The sequence below is a fragment of the Rhinolophus hipposideros genome (assembly GCF_964194185.1).
Source record: "Rhinolophus hipposideros genome assembly, chromosome: 22".
NCBI lineage: Eukaryota > Metazoa > Chordata > Mammalia > Chiroptera > Rhinolophidae > Rhinolophus > Rhinolophus hipposideros.
This window is the reverse complement of record NC_138068.1, coordinates 2,670,497-2,689,512: the sequence shown is the minus strand read 5'-3', so window position 1 is coordinate 2,689,512 and position 19,016 is coordinate 2,670,497. Positions and strand designations below refer to the sequence as shown.

The 19,016-nt window shown below is 46.3% G+C and overlaps 2 protein-coding genes across 7 annotated transcripts; one reads left to right on the top strand and one right to left on the bottom strand.

Moving 5' to 3' along the window:
* Window positions 1-6,288: 6,288 nt before the first annotated feature.
* Window positions 6,289-18,073, top strand: FAM217B (family with sequence similarity 217 member B). Of its 6 annotated transcripts, none has more exons than XM_081034036.1 (4): window positions 6,289-7,563; window positions 11,972-12,083; window positions 12,201-12,283; window positions 13,832-18,073. In XM_081034036.1, exon 4 carries the CDS (start codon window positions 13,836-13,838, stop codon window positions 14,979-14,981), a length of 1,146 nt encoding a protein of 381 aa, XP_080890162.1. In that variant the 5' UTR covers window positions 6,289-7,563; window positions 11,972-12,083; window positions 12,201-12,283; window positions 13,832-13,835; the 3' UTR covers window positions 14,982-18,073. The 6 variants fall into 6 exon arrangements, with proteins under 6 accessions (XP_080890162.1, XP_080890158.1, XP_080890160.1 ...); XM_081034032.1 differs by lacking the exon at window positions 6,289-7,563 and adding an exon at window positions 9,847-10,027; XM_081034033.1 differs by lacking the exon at window positions 6,289-7,563 and adding an exon at window positions 9,955-10,027 and having other exon boundaries at window positions 10,531-12,083.
* PPP1R3D (protein phosphatase 1 regulatory subunit 3D) lies at window positions 7,557-9,767 on the bottom strand. The gene has a single exon (XM_081034038.1). It carries the CDS (start codon window positions 9,412-9,414, stop codon window positions 8,515-8,517), a length of 900 nt encoding a protein of 299 aa, XP_080890164.1. The 5' UTR covers window positions 9,415-9,767; the 3' UTR covers window positions 7,557-8,514.
* Window positions 18,074-19,016: the final 943 nt, after the last annotated feature.

The following is a 19,016-nucleotide window of genomic DNA, read 5'->3' as shown; positions in this document are numbered from 1 at the left end:
CAACAGAAACTATGAAAGCTGGAAGACTTAGAGTAACATCATCTTTAAAGTGCTGAAAAATTGGACTTAAACTACACAGGAAACCAGACGAATCTAACACACATCTGCAGGACGTTCTATCCAACAGCAACAGGACACACATTCTACTCAAGTGCACACGGAACATTCTCCAGGACACATCATATGTTAGGCGACAAAACAAACCTTCATAAATTTATGAAGATTAAAATCATATCAAGCATGTTTTCCAGTCACAATGGCATGAAAACGAGAAATCAATTACAAGAAGAAAACTGAAAAATTCACAACTATGTGGAGATTAAACAGCTCCTGAAATATAACATACCAGACACTTATGGGATGCAGCAAGAGAAATTCTAAGAGGGAAGTCAATAGCAATAAGCACATTAATAAAAAGAAAGATCTCAAATAAACAAACTAACTTTATACCTCAAGGAACTAGAAAAATGAGAAAAAACTAAGCCCAACATTAGAAGGAAAGAAATAAAGTTCAGAGTGAAAATAAATGGTATAGAAACTAAAACCACAACAGAAAAAAAATCAATGAAACTAAGATCTGATATTTTAAGAAGATAAACAAAACAGATATTTAGCTAAAGTTACACAAAAAAAGAGGTCTCTAATAAAATTATAAATGAAAGAGGAAACATAACAAGTGATATCACAGAAATACACCAGATCATAACAGATTACTCTGAACAATTACAGGCCAATAACCTAGAAGAAATGGCAGCTAGAAGAAACATCCAATCTATCAAGACTGAATCATAAAGAAATAGAAAATCTGAACAGACCAGTTACTAGTAAGGAGATCAAAAATCAATTTTGAATCAATAATAAAAAACCTCTCAACAAAGAAAAGTCCAGGACCAAATGGCTTCATTGATGAATTCTACCAAACATTTAAAGAACACCAATCCTTCTCAAACTCTTCCAAATATAGAAGAGGAAGAAACACAAACTCATTTTAAAAACCAGCATTACCCTGATACCAAAGCCAAACAAGGACACTACAAGAAAAGAAATTACAAAGTGCTGAAAGAAAAATACCTGAGAACTAGAATTCTGTAGCCAGCAAAAACACTATTCAAAAATAAAGGAAAGAACCATACTATTTGATATTAAAACATATCACAAAGTCACAATAACTAAAACAAACAAAACAGTATTAAGAATAGGAAACAAATGGATCAATAAAACAAAGCAGAATCCAAATGCGTACCACCAAAACATATTGGAAATTCATATATGAGTAAGAAGGTTTTGCAAATCAGGAGGGAAGAGACAACTAGTCAATAAGTGGTATGGGAAAATTAACTCACCATATGGAAAAAAAAATTAGACCTCTATATCCCACCATTCACAAAAGAAACTCTAGATGAATTAACTACCTAATATAAAATGTAAATGTTTAAAAACAATTAGAAGGAAATACAGGATTTCTCTCTGACTTTGCAATATGGGAAGATCTAAGACATGAAAAGTACGGAGTTTTTGTACATCATTGTCTCTCTCTTACACGTACTCACACATACAATTTTATTAGGGAGCACTCAGGAATCTGGATCCATTCAGAATCCAATACTTAGTTATGGCCCAGCAAGTCCTATAATCATAAACATCTTCACTTTCATAACATAGCCTTTATGCCCCAAAGAAACACTTCTGTTACCTATGTTTTGAAAGGAGACTGGAGTTAATTATGCTCTTGTTTATTTTGCATACGTTAGAAATCTTCCATAATAAAAACAAGCTTAAAGGATTCCAGGGGAGGCCAAAACAATGCAGAAAAGATTGTACTTTGTGTTGATCCTGACATTTCAGTCTGCTTCAGAATGGAGGCAGAATTGGAGCAACGTAAGTGCTCAGGTGACAGACATTAATTACTGTAACTGTCAAATCTTTCCTCTGGCAGAACTCATAGTTGATTCTTGCATAATGAAGAACTGCTTCTTACTAATACCGAATGTCCATTTTATTGCTTTTATTTTTATTCCAACTTGGGGTCTGGAAGTACTAGCAACTTTGTGCAGAGCATTTGCAACAGTTGCACATGATGACTGAGAAAACTTGTAGTTCTAAGCAACTAATATTATTTAATGTGTAAATACGTAAATCTAGACATAACTGCATGAACGTGATATGGACTCTACAACGGCAGCTAGATGGAAAACACTAAAATGGTGACTATTTCTACAAAAAATATTTAATAAGATTTGCAATTTCAGTTATTAAAACAATTTTATTTAAAATTAATGTTCATTAATTTGCATTTTACCTTAATTACAAAAACATTTCAGAAAAATTTAAAGGAAGAGGACTTATTTTATACTTATTTCATGTTTTTGAAAATATATTCAGATTATATATTTCGAATAATTACCTAGTTTTAATCCTTAAATCATACTGTCAATAGAACACAAAGTAAGTCTTGATTATACCATATTTACTGATTTTGCTAAAATTAAAAGAAATTATGGAATACATATTAATTTATGAATTATATAGGTAAATATTTTATTACTTATCCAAAATTCACCAGTCCGTCATCAAATATCCATAATAAATGCATTCAGTTATCTTTCCTATTTTCCCAACACTCAGTCATAATAATAGACTCATATGTTTTTTTCTATTTTGTTGCAATGATGGTATATTGGTGAGACTGAAGACTAGAACATTTCATTTCACAATTTGAAAACTTTACTAAAAAGTTTAAATACTTAAAAGGAAGGGCCTCCATTTGTACTTTCCTTAGGGCCAGCGACTGTTGGGGCAGGCCCTCACAGCTGAAACAATCTGAATTTTAAATGTAATTTACATATTGTGAGACAAGAAATACTGCACAGAAGAATTACTTATGGCCAACAGGCACATAAAGCTAACAGGTCGGTTTAGCTTCTAGTCTACTTTAGTGCAAGAAGTCAGGCAGGGAAAAGAAAAACTGGTATGTACACAGGCAAATTTTTAAAAATTAGGAAATTAAACAATCCAATGACTCCTCCCTCCCTCCAATTCAATAGAGCCAAAAATTTAGTACTATCCATTAAACAAATCAAATATTTGCAAATGAAATGGAAGGCTAACTCTAGAAAGAAACACAAGTGATACACTTATCTTTCTACCATAATGAGTAAACAGTTTAAAATATCTTTATGAAATACTATGTAACAGACAAGAAACAACAGACAAACACAGAAAACCCAGCGAAGAATAATCATTTTTCAAGAAGAGTGCGGGGCTGGGGGTCAACCGAGCAGGCAGAGCCCTGTCCACCTGCAGGCAGGACAGAACCAGGGAGACGACGGATGCGGATGGACGTGCGGGGAGAGAAGAGGATGGAGGTTTAAAAACCCACAACCTGACAGTCAGGGGAGGCGCATATTTTTCCCCTAAAGCTGAATGAGTGCAAATAGTAATAGAGAAACACCACGTCCTCTCTGCCACCATAGCAGGTACCTAACACGTCCAAATGTAAAAGAGAGCCTAACCGAGAGAGGGGAAGAAACACCACCTTCTATCACGACAAAACGCTAACAAAGCCACCTAATAAAACACTTCTAATGGCACCGCCCCCCCGTGAAATCCGGCGTACAGATCCATTTATTCTCATCATTATGCCGACTGTCCAGAGCGGACATCAGGAGCAGAGCTGAAAAGAGCGACCAGAGAGAACAGCAGCCGACGGCGACGCCCGCGGGCCGGGGCGGGAGGACACACGTGTGCGCGCTCAGCCTCCCCGACAACGCGGGCGCCCGGCCCCGCGGCCCCCGCGCAGCGCCACGCCCACCCCGGCGCAGTTACATTGTTTCCCAGCCCACGTCCGGCGGAGGGGAGGGGCCGCCCTAACGGCCTCGGGCCGCCTCCGACGCCGTGGCCTCCGCACCTCGCGAGCACGTCCGGCCCGGTCCGGCCGGGCACCGAGGGCTGGCGTCCCCCGCCAGCGCCGCCCCTGTCGCTCCCGCCCGGGCCACGGAGCAGGGCCGGCGCAGCGCGGACTGCCCACCTCGGGCCGCCATCGGGCCCCGCAGGCCCCCGGACGCCAGGTGGAGCCCGCCCCGGAGCCCCGAAGCCGCGTCGTCGCGGTTGTTTCCACCACGGGCCCGCCCCAACCGTCCGAGTCCGCGGGCCCAACGGCCCGCGCCCTGCAGAGGTCCATCCAGCCGGACGCTGCTGCCTACCCCCGCGCTCCGCCGCCGTCAGGGAAACCCGCCCCGGCGTCGGCGCCGCTGGGCAGCTGTCGGAAGCCTCCACGTGCACGGCCGAGACCGGCGCCCCCCGCCGCGCCAAGCGTCGTGTGCCAGCGCCTCAGGCCCCGCGGCCGCATTTCAGGCGCCCGACTGGAGGCGGGAACCGTCCGTCCAATCGGCGCGACGTGCGGCCGGCGCCGCGTCCAATCAGCACAGCTGCCTGGCCAGGCCCCGCCCTCGCGCCCGGCGCTGTCGCCGGGGCCGCCCGAGCCCCGAGCCAGGGGCACGGCGGTGAGCGTGACGTGGGCCCTCAAGTGGGCCCCGAGTCCGCTCCGCCTGCGCCCTCGCCGCGAAGGCCGCTCCTCACGGAGGCGCCGCGACAGAAGGAGACACCGTCCTTTCCCTTCCTCCACTCCCGTCCCGTGACGCGGACGCGCCCAAGCGCCCCGGCCGGCCGGCCGGCCACAGGCACCAGCCGGAAGGGCCGGAGGGCGCCGGCGGACCCAAGGAGACCCCCGGGCTCCCCACAACTACCCGAGAGGGCTGAACAGGGCGAAGAGCCGCGGGGCACCAGACGAACCTTCGAGGACGCGAGGCCACCACTCCTCTTATAGAGGCCCACGCTGCGGGCCAGCAGAGGGCAGCAGAGCCATGCCGGGGCGCGTTCCCGCTACACGCCGCGCCAGACTGCCGCGCCCCGCTAGCCGCGCCCCGCTAGCCACGCCCCCGTCCCTCCTCGCCCCGCCCCCCGGCTTCCTGCCACGACACGCCCACCTCGCGCTCCCTCTCCGCTGACCGCGCCGCAGATGGCCCCGCCCCTCCCTGCTGCCACGCCCCCCCACCCGCTTTGCCCGGCCTCCAGTCTCCTGCATCGGTTTTCTAAACGGAGATGATGCCAGGGGCTGCTGCCCTCATTAGGCAGAACCCCAGACCCTGGGGGACGTTAGGCTGAGGCTATCTAGGTGTGGTACTGAACATAATCATCAACAATATATTCCAGGCTTTTAAAAATGTTTCCATTTAAAGTATCAGTTTGAATGATAAAAGCAATGATGTTGTGTAAAATATACTGGGGGTACCCCCAAAATGTCTACACATTTTAAGAGATGTGTATACATTTTTTCGGCACCCTGTGTACAAGCAATTCAGAAATGGCTATAACAGACACACACTTCAAAAATTAAAAGTAGTGGTTTTCTCGTCTTGCCACTTTCGAGTAGAGGAGAAAAATGTTAGAGCCCTTTTTGTTTCATGTGTTCAAAAAGCATAGAAATTATTTAGTAAACATCAGTGAACTACCACGAAGAAGAAAAATCCTATCACTCATTTTAATCGCCTTTGAATTGTTTTTAAATAGGTTTTTAGATATTGCTGTTAGATGGAAAACCTTATCAATCATCAAAATTGGGCTTTCAATTAAATTCCACGGGCACATCTTGGGAACATCCTATCACATGGCAGTGCGTGCACGCTGCTGTAGTTTGAATGTTGGCTTTGCTGCTTCCCAGCTGTGGGACGTGAGGTGAATTACTGAAATCTCCTTGAGCTTCACTTACTACAGCTAAGAAAAGGGATAATATCTACCAGGTGGTGTAATTTTCAGAATTAAATGAAATCAAATACAGCACACCTAGCTTGGTGGGCAAGTAAATAAGAAAGGACACAAAAAAATGTTAGTTTCCTTCCTCTATGTACAAGGCTTTATACTGGAGGAGGGCCACAATGGGGTGGGGGGAGGTGGAGAGGGAGACAGAGGCAGATACACATTAGTTATTACATACACATGATTCAATAAGCAGCGTAAGAGAAGTTCAATAACTATCCGATCCTCTATATTCCCCTAGAGATGTCTTCATAAGTGACCTGGCATCAAAGGCTGCATTTCAGATTCTCAAAGATACACAACAGTGCTACGGAAGCTGAGGTAGCAGCATACAACTGTTTTTTGGCAAGGCACTAAATTTGATTGTTTTAGGAAGGATAAGACTTTTATGTGAAATGATTGAAACAATCAAGAAGTTTCCAAAACCTTGTTTCTGTTATTAGGCCACAAAAAAACACATGTCCAGCTAACAGTTTGTGCACATATACTTTAATATTTAGGCTTGGGTGAAATCATCTTAAATGACAGACATTAAAATATGTTTGAGGAGACAATCTAACAATTGCACAATCCAATACAAAATTTTAACATCTAAGCAATATAACTGTGTTTTAGGGTCTGAAAGTTCTCCTTAGCTGAACTTTAACAACCAGGCCAGTACAGCTAAGCTCTTAAATGTTAACATGTTGGTATTTTTTAAAAGGCACGTTGAGGTTCTCATATCAAAGATATAACACTTGCTTTATATTCTATGAGCAGAACATTTTTGGCAAGTGACTTTCACATGGGTTATAAGATTCTCTACATGCCTTTACAGAATACATTTGGCAGCTCTAAATCTTATATGTGAGTACTCTGGACAATTGTCTTGCATTCTGGGCTAAGGCCAAGGGCATAGCAGCCAAGGCCCTCCCAGGCTTGCTGACCTAATTGGACAATTTGTTAAACAACAGGAAATGCAACCAGACTTCTCTCTCTCTTGCATGTCAATGTAGTACACAGTGCTAACGGCCAAAGGTTGTTTAATTTAATTCCAATATTTTATATCAAAATTCAGTGTTCTTCGACCAGAGGGTACTCCCTCTACATCAGAAAGCCTCCCGCTTCTTGGAATTTTAAAAACACAAAAGTTGTCTTTGTAAAGAACAAATTGGTTAAAATACAAAACTCATCCTTTACATATTGATGTGATAGATGCCAACAAGCATTCAAAAATTTAGAGTTAATTCACTGGTGACAGCTGTCACAAAATTAACCACACTGGTTTCAACTGGATCATCATTCGACTTCACAAATTAGAGGCCTTGTCCATCTTGGTTGGGTTTTCACAGCTCACTGCTAGCACCTGCTGTCTGGGAGACCACCACTCAGCACCAAAAGAAATCACCAGCCCCTCCCTGAGAGTTTTAAGTCCTTGTGGAACTCTGCAGGGGACAACAGCCTTGAATTCTGGGTTGGAGTTTAAATGAAAAATATTTTCACACTTTAAAACTGGAAAACAAGTCCAGACAATGTTAGAAACGGGTCCTATCTGAAGGCACAAAGAATAAAGTTGGCGCGTGGCTGATAAATCCAGGCATCTATAAATACAATTTAAAACAATAAAAAAGTATAAATATCTGTGAATTATTTTCCTCCAGTGCTCTGGTTATTGCTGACAACACCTTCTAGTTCCACTTGGTAACTTGACTGCTGGAATCTTCGGATGCGTAAGAAGACACAACAAGAGTCACCTTAATCATCAAAAAGGTAATTGAAAGGGCATTGTTGCCTGAAATTCTATCAAGTTGCCTGAAAATTGAAATAAGTAAGGCAGAATTTCTTAAAATGTTTAGGTAGTTTCAAACCTAAACAGAATGTCCTGGTAACATGCAGATACTAATTACCAAACACATACAAAAGAAACACATGGAGACGAGAAACACACAGAAAGCGCTGTTTTGCTATTAAAAGTTTTAAGCTTTCCCTCTTTCTCAGCTGTGATGTAGGAGACACACAGCCTAACCAGAGCAGCTGAACTCCTAGGAATGATTGTGCGATGACTGAGGAGACATAAATTTCTTGCCTATTAATAGTTTCCCACTGTGAAAAGTCCACATACATTGGCAAGCAAACGTGGTCTCAGGTTTTCCTTGTCCCAGGGCCGGAATGCCTCAAGGGACCAGGACGGGGGTCACACCATACATTCTGTTTACAGTGGGCACAAATATACATGACTGATATTTTTTTTAGCGTATTAAATCCAGAATGTTCCTAAGAAGGCATTCACTGAGCGTAAAAGGTCCCAGCATCACAATAATAACTCACGACTGTGTTTACAGAGACCCAATCAGGACACATGCAAAAAACACAGGCCTTACTAGCAGGAGGATGTAGGCCTTTCCGACAAAACAGAACAAAACCCTGCTGGGTCCTGCCCAGAGGCCGCAACCCTCACATACACCTACCCACCCGGCACCCTCCCCTAGCACGTTACATACACACAGGCTTTCTGGACACCTGAGGTTACTTTTTACACCAAGAGACTTTCAAGTAGATGACAGGATGGCCACTGCCAGGGTTTCTCGCAGCGGGACGTGAGGTCAGACGACTTAGGTTTGGGGGTGGGGTGTAGGAAAGAGCAACCACCTCTTCGGTGACAGCACAGCTGGAAAGTGAGTACAGGTGAGGCCTGGGCGCAGAGGCCCCTGGCCCCGCCGCTCAGATGAAGTGGATCCAGCTCTCTTCGCACTCCCCGCGGGGCATGTGCAGTGCGTGGTTGCGGCACGTGAGGCTGTAGTCGCGGCCGTGGTTGTTGTCCCAGTACTCGGCGCCTGCCACTCGGTAGCGCAGCGCGAAGTACACGCAGGAGCCAAGCGCCAGTATGTAGGGCGGCACCGGGAAGCCAAAGGCGAAGACGTCCTCGGTGCCCTCGGAACCTGCCGGTCCCCGCCACTTCGCCACGGCCTCGTGGGTGCTGCGCCAGCTGGAGAAGGTGTAGCGCACGGCCACCTGCTTCTCGAAGGCCACGTTGCGCACGCGCACCGTGCCGCTGATGCCCAGGTCTGAGCAGGTGACGCGCTCCAGGCACACGAGCTGCCGCGCCAGACGCTCACCGAAGTCGGCGGCCTCGATGGGTGGCAGGAAGTCGGGCACCAGGCACCGAAGGGTGAACTCTAGGTCCTGGCCGCTGCAGCATAGATCCGAGTTGATGGCTAGCCGCGACAGCACGTGCAGGGGCACCGACGGGTCGTCGCCGGCGTTGAACACCTTGACCTGCGCCAGCTCCAGGCCCAGCGCGTCGGCGAAGCGCACGCGATGCGGCTGGCTCCAGCCCGGTCGGCACGCAGCGCGCGGAGCGCCGGCGGCCTTCTGGCGGCGTTCGGGAGAGCTGGGCAGCGAGCGCGCCCGCCGCACGATGATGGGCCGCAGGCGGGGATCGCAGCCCGACGGCGCGGGCGGCGGCGGCGGCGCGCGGCCCGGGCTTCCAGGGGGCCGGCAGGGCCGCGGCTCCCGAGCTGCACCGCTGTCCAGGTCCGAGAGGCAGCTGAGGCTCCGCGGGGCGGGCTTCCGGGGCCCCGGGGCGGGGGGCTGGACCGCGGAGCCCACGCCGCTGAACATAGCCCAGCCGGCCGTCGGGCGGTGGGGGAAGAGGGCGGGACCCAGGGGCAGCCGCCCCACCGGCGTCCGCGGCCTCCGCGTCCCAGGCGGCGCTCAGAGGCGTCCGAGTGTCCGCCGCAGCGGCAGCCTGCAGGGAACCCTGGGGGCCCCCTGCGCCCACCCTCACCCCTCGAGTCCTCCCCCAGGTCTTCCGCTTCTTGCAGCGACAAAAAAGCGTGATTCCCAAGAGATGAGTGCGGTCTCCGGTGCAAGCCTTCCGAGGACACTCCCCGGGAGCGCAGCGCGGCGCCTCCTTCTGCTCCCTCGGAGGTTCTCAGGGGAAGCCTGCGCTCGCGGGGCGGCCCCTCCCACCTTCCCAGGCGGCGGCGTCACTTACAGGGCTCTACCTCGTCTCGCTGCAACTTCCTGGCGAGCCTCCGCCCCTCCCCTCGTGACGCGGCCCGCGCGAGGGCTCCCGCCAGCCGGAGCGCGGTCCCGGAGCCCCGCCGCGCCGCGCGCCGCCCCCTCCCGCGCCCCCGCCGCAGCGCAGCGCAGCGCAGTCTGGCCTCCCGGCCTGAGCTCCGCGGAGGAAGGCCGGCGGCCTGGTCACGTGTCCTCCGCGATCGCGAAACAGGTCTGATCGATTTCTGTCTGCGTCCGCCTGGCCCCGCGCCTATCGAGCGTGTATCCGCGTCTGCACAGCCCGAGGACCGGGAGAACGCAGGCTGCGGGTCCTTGGATTTCTGGGTTACCGGGGGCAAGGGAAGGGGGAGGGGAGGGAGAGACTGGCTTTTTCCGGAGCTGGTCCCTAGGCTCGTGCTGAGCCCCGAGGCTGGCCGGCTCCTTGGACGTAGACACCGCAACCGGGAGCCTCGGCGGGACCCGGGGAGCCTCGCTGCGTGAGAACGGTCGTGTCCACACGCCTCCCACAATGCTTTGCCGCCCGGGACCACGAGCCAATTCCCGTGGGGGTGGAGAGGGGCGGTCCCGCTCTGTCAGTGCCTTGGCGTCCTGCCCGAGAGGAAGGTGTGCTAAGGAGTTAATATTTTGTGATGAGTGAGACAGCTGCCCGCAATCCGCCTCTGGCGCTTGGGAAGCATTGTTGTAGCCCGAGTCTCAGTCGTAGCTTTGTTCCAGCGCAAGGCCGAACCATCACCATCGGGGAAACCGGCGCTGTTTTCTGCATCCTCGGGACCCCACAGGCGTGCATCTCACGTCACTGACTCTGGGAAGTGGAAAGATGGAAGTTCACTTTTTAGGGAAGAGTTTGGGGCCAGAAATTCTAGAGGGTTCCTTTTTACTGTCTAGAAGAGGGACAGAGCGGAAAGGAAACTAAACTAATGCAGGTCGGTTGGTACAGAACATTCTGTGTATCTAAAATGAATCAACTGTTGATTGTGGTATAATTCATTAATTTTGGGAGCCCATATGGGATTTTTATTACCATTATATGTAAACTGACTACAAAGGCATACAAGCCTAATGGGAAAAGCAATGCAGCCAAGTTTCAGGAATTAAATACAAATGTATAATTCCCTCTCTTTCTCATTTTATAGAAGCGGGGGCTATTACCAAAGTATTCTTTTGAATTGGGGCACTTTTAGTAGGTCACTCAAAATAAGAGGGAGTACCAACACACTGTGGCATGCGTCAACAAAATTTCACAAAGAAATACGATGACATATATTAGTATATTGATAATCTTTTAATAGGTTGATGTGACAATGAAGTGAAGTGAAAGGGAGCTTCCCCAATGGAGTTTAAGTTCCTAGAGAGCAGGGAATGGGCATGATCCTGCTATTTTTTAGGCACTCCTCTATTCGTGAATGAATGAATGATTGGACATGGGAGTTTTGGAGTAACACCTGACCTTTAACCAGCCTCACAAGTTTCCTCAACCTGTTATTTCCATGGAGTGTTTGTGTGTGTATGAATCCATTCACAGCATTTATAGTAGTATGATCTTGCATCCAACATCCACTATGAAAAACAAACAAGAAAAAAATTAAACTGTAAACATAGGGCAATATCCCCACCAATATTTTAATACTATGTGAATATTTAAAACCAAACAAGTGAAAACCAGCCCGATACTGGATATAGGACCATGTGCCATCAATACTCACTGCTTGCTTTGATCGCACATACACTAGAACCGGACCCATACAGAGATTAGCACAACCCCACAGAAGGATCACTTGCAAATTCACAAATTTGTGAAGTGTTCAGTATTTAGAAACAAATTCGAAGATACAGAGAACAAACCGATGATCAATAGATGGGAGGGGAGTAGGGGAGGATGGGTGAAAACGGTGAAGGGTATTAAGAAGTACAAATTGCCAGTTATAAAATTAGTCACCGGGCTGTAAAGTACAGCATAAGGAATATAGTCAACAATATCTTAATAAATATTTATGGTGCCAGATGGGTACTAGACTTACTGTGGTGATCACTTTGTAAGGTATATAAATGTCTAATCGCTATGTTGTACACCTGAAACTAATATAATATTGTATGTCAACTAGAATTAAAAATGAATTTAAAAAAATACTTACTGACACAGTTCTGTTGCTTCTAGTTCCGGTGGTGAGGAGCCCTTTCCAAATATAAGAAGAATAAAGAAGTCACTTCCCCAGCTGTCATCATCTTCCAACAGATTGAGCAAGAATATTTCAAGCATTACAAAAAAGGTGATGCAAACTCTGAAGGAGAATCCTTCTTAGATGTGTTCTGTTGTTTTTTGTTTGTTTGTTTGTTTGTTCCTTGTATGTGTTCATGGTATTTATTTCTACATGTCTGTTTTTTAGACAGTCCATCGAATCGTAGATGACTATCAGACATGTGATTTTTTTCAAGAAAGGGAATAGGGTGGATGAGTCTCATCAGAAAAGCAAGTAGTTTTCATGTAATTTCTTTGTCTTGTGAAATCGTATTACCTCAGTCCTCCACATTGACCATGTGTGGATGGAAAATGAAATAATGTCTGTGAATAACAACTATACACTTCTATTTTTTACCCAGCAGAAGTGAGTGGGCAAGTGGTTTTAAACATAAATAGGTGGTCAATGTTCTAGAGGTCATAATTCTGGCACTGTTAGCAGAGTCTACAATTTTGGGTAAGCTCTTTAATCTGCTTTTGATGCTAGCTTCCTTTTACATAAAAGGGATACTGATTTCTGTGGATGCAAACTGACCCCTAGAGATAAACAAAAGTTTTAACACTGATCGTTATGAGTTCTAAATAATGGCGGTTCCCACATCCATTTCTTCATTCATCTCTTCATCATTCAGTGAACACAGGTTATGATGTTGGCAATGATTTAATAGCCTCCATAGTTATGAATTAAGAGGTAACACATTTTCAAATAATTGCTTAGTGTGGTGAAAACCTCTGGACAAGTGAACCTCTGAGGTTTCCAAAAAGCATATTTACCATTTATTCCTTTTATCCCATCTGACTTACGTTACTGAGAAGTGTTATTGATCTTACTGAAATGCTATGTACTTGGCAAATAAATTGAAAAGAAAATATTTTCAACTCAGATATGAAAACGTGCCTCGGAATAAATTACCTCAGAAAGAATTAGGTGCTCTATTAGTAACGGCCACACAGTATTCAGTCTTTTTCTTTACCCTTCTCAAGATTAACCCTATTTTTTTCATTCATACTGTGTCAGAAGACACCATAGGATTTTATTTCTACCCTTTTAAATACAGAGTTCCTATGTCTGTCCCCGACTTGAAAACACTTTAGTGAGTAAGCTTTTGGATCAAGGCACAGGTTATATATGCTACACTTTTTCCTATTAAGATTTTAGTTGGCTTGGACTCGCCACTGATTAGTGATTAAGTTCTATAAAACTTGGGTTTTACATGCTGTTTACACTTCATCTAAAATAAGCATATAAAAGAAAGCCGTGGAGGTCACACATCAATGTCAGTAAACACTGCTCATCAGTAACAGAACAGACTGAGTTCTCTGACAGATTCTTTCCAAACTAATGGTCTAAAATTGTAACACAAGCACTTTAAAACATACTAGTGTTTTTCCTTAATGCTAATATTTGATATAAAATAGAATCCATGCATTGGCTTCCGGCATCTGTATTATACAAGGTTTCTTAAGTATGGGATTGTGTGGAAAATGGTTCTGGAGCTTGTGCTGTCAGCACTCCTCGCTCTGCCAGGAGTGTAGAGGCCTCACCTTTTCCTGTAGTAACTACCGTGTTTCTCCAAAAATAAGACCAGATCTTATATTAATTTTTGCTCCAAAAGACGCATTAGGGCTTATGTTCAGGGGATGTCATCCTGAAAAATCGTGCTAGGGCTTATTTTCGGGGGAACACGGTTGGGGATTGTACAACTAGAGGGTCGCTTGTTTAATCGTAGGCAGACCTGTCTTTGTCATGACACCGAGAATCCGCTTTATTTCTCACAGCGCTATGAATGCTGGCCCGTCTGGGAACAAAGCACCACGTTTGAAGAATTCTTCTGGAAAAAGGCAGAGCAAACCCCAGGACCGCCCTGTTTCTTCCCAGCGGAAAAGCATCCGTGTAGGTGTCTCCCAAGCTGCTGAAGATGAACTTGAAGAAGGCATTTCCCCAACAGGAAAAGCCCACCGGAGTCCAGCGGGTCCCAGGTGTCAGGGGGCCTCCGGGAGCAAGTTGTTTCTTGACTTTCAGTCAATGAAAATTATTAAAGAAGACGCTGATGGTGACAGTGCCAGCGATCTCTCTGACTCGGAACGGATTCCCATCCCTCCTTCGCCCCTCACACCTCCCGAGCTCCATCTTCGAGCCGAAGAAATCGACCCGGTTTCCTTCGATCTTCACCCAGATCCGGGCCATGCAAGGCGGGAATACTATTACCCTGACTTCCTTCCACCGCCTTTCCACTCCTGGGACCTGCGGGACATGGCTGTGCTTCTGAACGCCGAGCACAGAGCCGGGGCCGTGCCACGGACAGGGGGCCTCCTGGGCAAGTACATCGATCGGCTTATTCAGCTCGAGTGGCTGCAGATCCTGACCGTCCAGGGCGAAAGAGGAAAGGGGGCCAAAGCAAAGGCAGCCGCCACGCCTGGGAACACAGGGGCTCTGAAAAGCCCCGGGAGAAGCAAGCTGATGGCCAGTGCCCTGTCCAGGCCCCACCAGGAAGGGGCCCCCAAATCAGGGCCTTCACGAAAGAAAGGCTTTCACCACGAAGAAGGGCACCCGTCCTATTACACGTTTGAGACTCCGCCCAAGCCCCTCCACGCGCTGAGCAGTGGCAGACTGTGTCCTCAGAAGCATACCCTGGACATGAGGACAGAGGACAAGAAAAAGAAGTCCGGGAGGAGTAGCAGGCTGCAGTGTTGGGACCTGTCTGGCAGTGACAGCAGCTCTAAGATTGAGAGCAATGGCAACATCCGAATTCCCAAGCAGTCAGCCTTGATTCTGGACTCCGGGGACTCCTACAAGGCCTGCAAAACACAAGCATATGCAAATCTTAAGAAAAAGGGAAATGCACATAACTGTGGTCATGCCACCCTATCCAGTGAGAAGAAACTGAAAACAAACGGAGGGAAGCAAAACACACATAAATTCAAATAACCTCTGAAGTGACGAGTTGGGAAGACCTGCAGATCCCTGAGTGGTGGAGGGTCTCCAAGAGTTACAATACTGTGAATTTTCAGGGGTTTGATGATGACTGCCTTTAAGTAGCTGGTTGGTTCTTTAGTCCATCCCACCCCCACCAGGGTTCTTTTCAAAGCAAGGTGTCTGTCTTTCAACAAGCCTTGCTCGTCTGAAGCAAATGATAGCCCTTTAGATAAAAATTTACCAGGGTCTGTGCCACATAAAGGAATAAAGTGACAACTCTCTGGGGAAAGAGTCAGCTAAAGTTCTGAAACAGCAGGCAGCGTGTAGAACCCTTCAGCTCCCCACTTTCACCGTATATAACTATATGAAATATAGTATAGAATATACCGTTTTAAACGGTGCAGGATCCAAAACGTCCCAGACAGTGAGGACTGCCAGCACCCTCACCAGAAACTGTTCAAGCAGCAGCTCTGTCTGTTTCACCCCCAGAGGCAGCCGCAGCTCTTCTCCAACTTCAGGAGCATCTCTTGAGCAAAGTCACTTTTCACGAAGCTGCTTGCTCCTTATAGACCATGCAATCCAGTGCTTTCATACATTTTTCTTGACATGAATTTAAAAAAAAAGGCATTTTAAATTTAGAGCTGGTTGGGAGGTCAATTTTGGTGTTCTTTCAACTGAGGAGAAAAGAGTGCGGACTTTGTCTAGTTGGGGAGTCAGTGGGCATAAGCATGCTGTTGCTGTTTGGTGGGGGGCTAAGGGTGAAATATTTGGCACCCTGAAGTCTCTGGCATGTGCGGCTTCTCTGAAGGGGAGCCACAGGCAAACCACCTTTTGGAGTCTGTAAATGAAGGGCCTATAAGAAGATAGGAAGGCATGGAACCACTTTGTGTGGCAACAGGATCCGGTCACTGGATCCTGCTGTCTGTAGTCAAGATAATGCCGGGCTCTCGTTGCCAGGAGCCGCGACATCATCTCGCGGAGGGCAGAAGGGAGGACGCAGTTCCAGACCGGGTGGACACGAATGAAGTTCCTCAAGGTCTTCTTAGCAGCCTCACTGGACTTACGGTTCCCTAACTAAATTCTCCGTTAACTGCAGTTAGCCATCACCTAAGCGTCCCCGCAGTTATGCTGAGATGACGGTTGACATTATCGTGAATAACTTGAAAACCTCTGCCTACTTCTTGCTATACAGAATGTTTTAATGACTATAGCTCCTTTTATCTCTTTGAACGATTATTCTATTTTTTTCCCCACATACATGTTATCTATTTTTTCACGTTTGGGGCAAATGAAAAACTCGGCCCTTTTCCTTTGACAATATATAATAGCTGGCAGACTTTTCACTCAGTAGTCAATGTCATCCAAGCTGCTTTCTAAGTTAACAGCCAAAGACATGATACGTTTACAATTAATATAATGGCCAAAAGTTAAATATTAAGATCCTGTTTTAAAATCTGATTTTAATCATATTAAATAACATATACAATTTTTTATGGTACTCTTTTTCTTCCAAGACCTTTTCCCCAGACTTTAGAGATTCCCTCTTGTGTTGTTTATCTGTCACCCCACCCTCCTGGAGAAAGCATGCTCTTACACTAAGGTCTTACAGCTTTTTATGTGACTAAAAGGTGTGTATCTAGGAGGCATTACTTCCAGAGTTCCCAATTACACCCTAACTTCTGTACTCATTGTCTGTGTTGTATTTTGAAAGCATGCTGCGCCCCCGACTTTTCCTCTCTGCTCCCTGATGGCACCCCAGGTGATCCTTGCCAGCCCTGCTCTTGTGACCTGACGGATCCGTCCTTTCGATACGGCTGGCACGTCGCTCCTGGTTCTTTCCCTGCTTGGTTTTTATTCAGCTCCTTTGATGTTGCAGGGCCCATGGCTCTACAAGCAGGTTCTATACACACGCGTACTCCTGAGAGTAACACGGGAGGCTTCCCGCTGAGCTTCTGCCTGTCCCAGGAAGGCATCCGTGTGGGTGCTTTTGGACACCGTGCAGGGTGAGGCTGACGTGGTTTATTTTGCTTTGCCATATGTGTGTCTGAGCTGAAGACCATCAGGCTTAAGAAACTGTGAGGCCACGCCTCGGATGTTGCATTTGTTGCTTGCTCTTTGACTTGAAGCTGGTTGCTTAATTTGAGGAACCGTCGTTAACGTCACATGGCAAGAGTTTTAAAAAGTGACTTTGCTGGCTTGCTGTTTTGCCTCCAAGCTGATGGCTTACTTTAACCAGTATCACTGTGGTGGGATCAGAGCTGATGGAGGGTGTGAGTTCATTCCCGAACTGAGCACACTTTTAGTTTGCTTGTTTCCGATACGCGTGTCACACGGCTTCATGTACTAAACGCCGCAGACACCGATCTTGCCATTTTCCAGTAGCTGGCACTGGGAAGTCAGGTCAGGAACTCTTTCAGTTCACGTGTAAGCCACTGCCAGCCTAGTGTCACGAGTCACTGTGTTTCTAGGAAGTGCCTGTCATTTCTGGGGAGTTGTTTCCGTACAAGTTGCAGTTAAACCCAAAGTAAATAAATACATAAATCATCACTTCAGGCTTGGAATCAGTTAGTGGGAAAAGATTAAAAATGTACACAGATGAACTACAAAAATATATCAGTGTTATCTACAGTTATTTAGGTTTAGATGATTTCTCAAAACTTTAATGACTCAACTGGTTGAAGGTTTGTAACTAACTTGAATGGGGTGGGATTGGGGGCCCCTGACAAAAAGATGGTGGAGAAGCTATCGTTGGTCTTACGATAGCTCTTAGCTGAAAGGAAGATGGTTTGTAACAATCCTTAGGCCTGTTAGGTTAGTTGCCAGATGACCTAAGAATTCTATCTTACATGATAAAAATATTGCCTATTCTTTCCTTTATGTTCATTAACTTGATTAGTTACATAAAAATATAAAACTCTGTGGTGTTTCAAGGTAAGAGAGAGGCAATATTCGTTATTTATTTGTGTACCTGTACAGAGCAGCATTCAAAGTGGCCTGGAAATATTCAGCATGTATGTTATTTGCTGTTAAAGTAATTATTGTATGCTGATTTTGTATGTAATAAAATGGATACATGTAAGTCTTTGTGGATCCGGATTTTTTCTTCTTTGAGACCAATTAAACAGCAGACAAATACTGTCTGGACTTTTCTGGGATGGTTTTGCTTTGCTTTTTATGCAGTTCTCTTTCAGGTTTGTCTTATTTCTGTCTGGTTATTTGTAAGAACTGCTGAAGAAGAAATTCTGTTCCAACTCGTTTCTTAATATTAAACACCATACCTGACAACATTCCTAGCGAAGCATTACTGGCTGCACATTTCTCGAGTCCCTCTTCCTCTTATCACTTCCTGAAGATGATGAGTGGTTAGGGAAGCAGGATAGGAACTCAATAAAATGAAAGTAACACAATGTAAGGAACTGGCGCCTTCATTAGAAGCCAGTAGTGTCTTTTTCCATGAAGCCGCCTGGTTAGCAGATGGCGGTTTTGAGCAGCTACTGCTGCAAACATTCTGCAAGGCCCTTTGCTCCTCTTTCTAAACAAAGAGGTGCATTCTTTTGAGTCTACCACATAGTGGCAGTTTAAAAAATAATTTTGGGGGTAGTAAACAATTGAACTGAGTCAATTTTAAAGATCTTATTTATTCAATGATTCATGAATCGGGCAGCATCCCATCTAGCAGACCGAAAAGAGCTCCGAGGCACTGCACAAGTGAAAGACTTTTATAGGCAGAAGGGGGCGGGACAAGGAAGTTAGACTGGCACAAATCGGGTTGGTTACGGCCAAGTCACTCTTGTGTGGGGGGTGGCAGGGACGGTTGACCTCACTAGTGTTGATCAGGCCACTCCTGACGGACAGGTTGAGGATCCCGTTTCTGGGAGAGCTGAGACTTTAGTCTCCGTTTGATGAAGTGGGCGTAGAATAAGCAACTCCATTTTGGACCCGTTGTCTTGTTTTTAACGAGAGTTTTATATGTGTGTGTGTATGTCAGTATGTATATTTATCTTTTGTCGTTTGAAAATTAACCATGTCAGAGATTTTAAATCATTA

Bases quoted from the DNA above. Each gene is read 5' to 3' on its own strand.
- PPP1R3D (XM_081034038.1), bottom strand. From the start codon at position 9,414: ATGTTCAGCGGCGTGGGCTCCGCGGTCCAGCCCCCCGCCCCGGGGCCC.
- FAM217B (XM_081034036.1), top strand. From the start codon at position 13,836: ATGAATGCTGGCCCGTCTGGGAACAAAGCACCACGTTTGAAGAATTCT.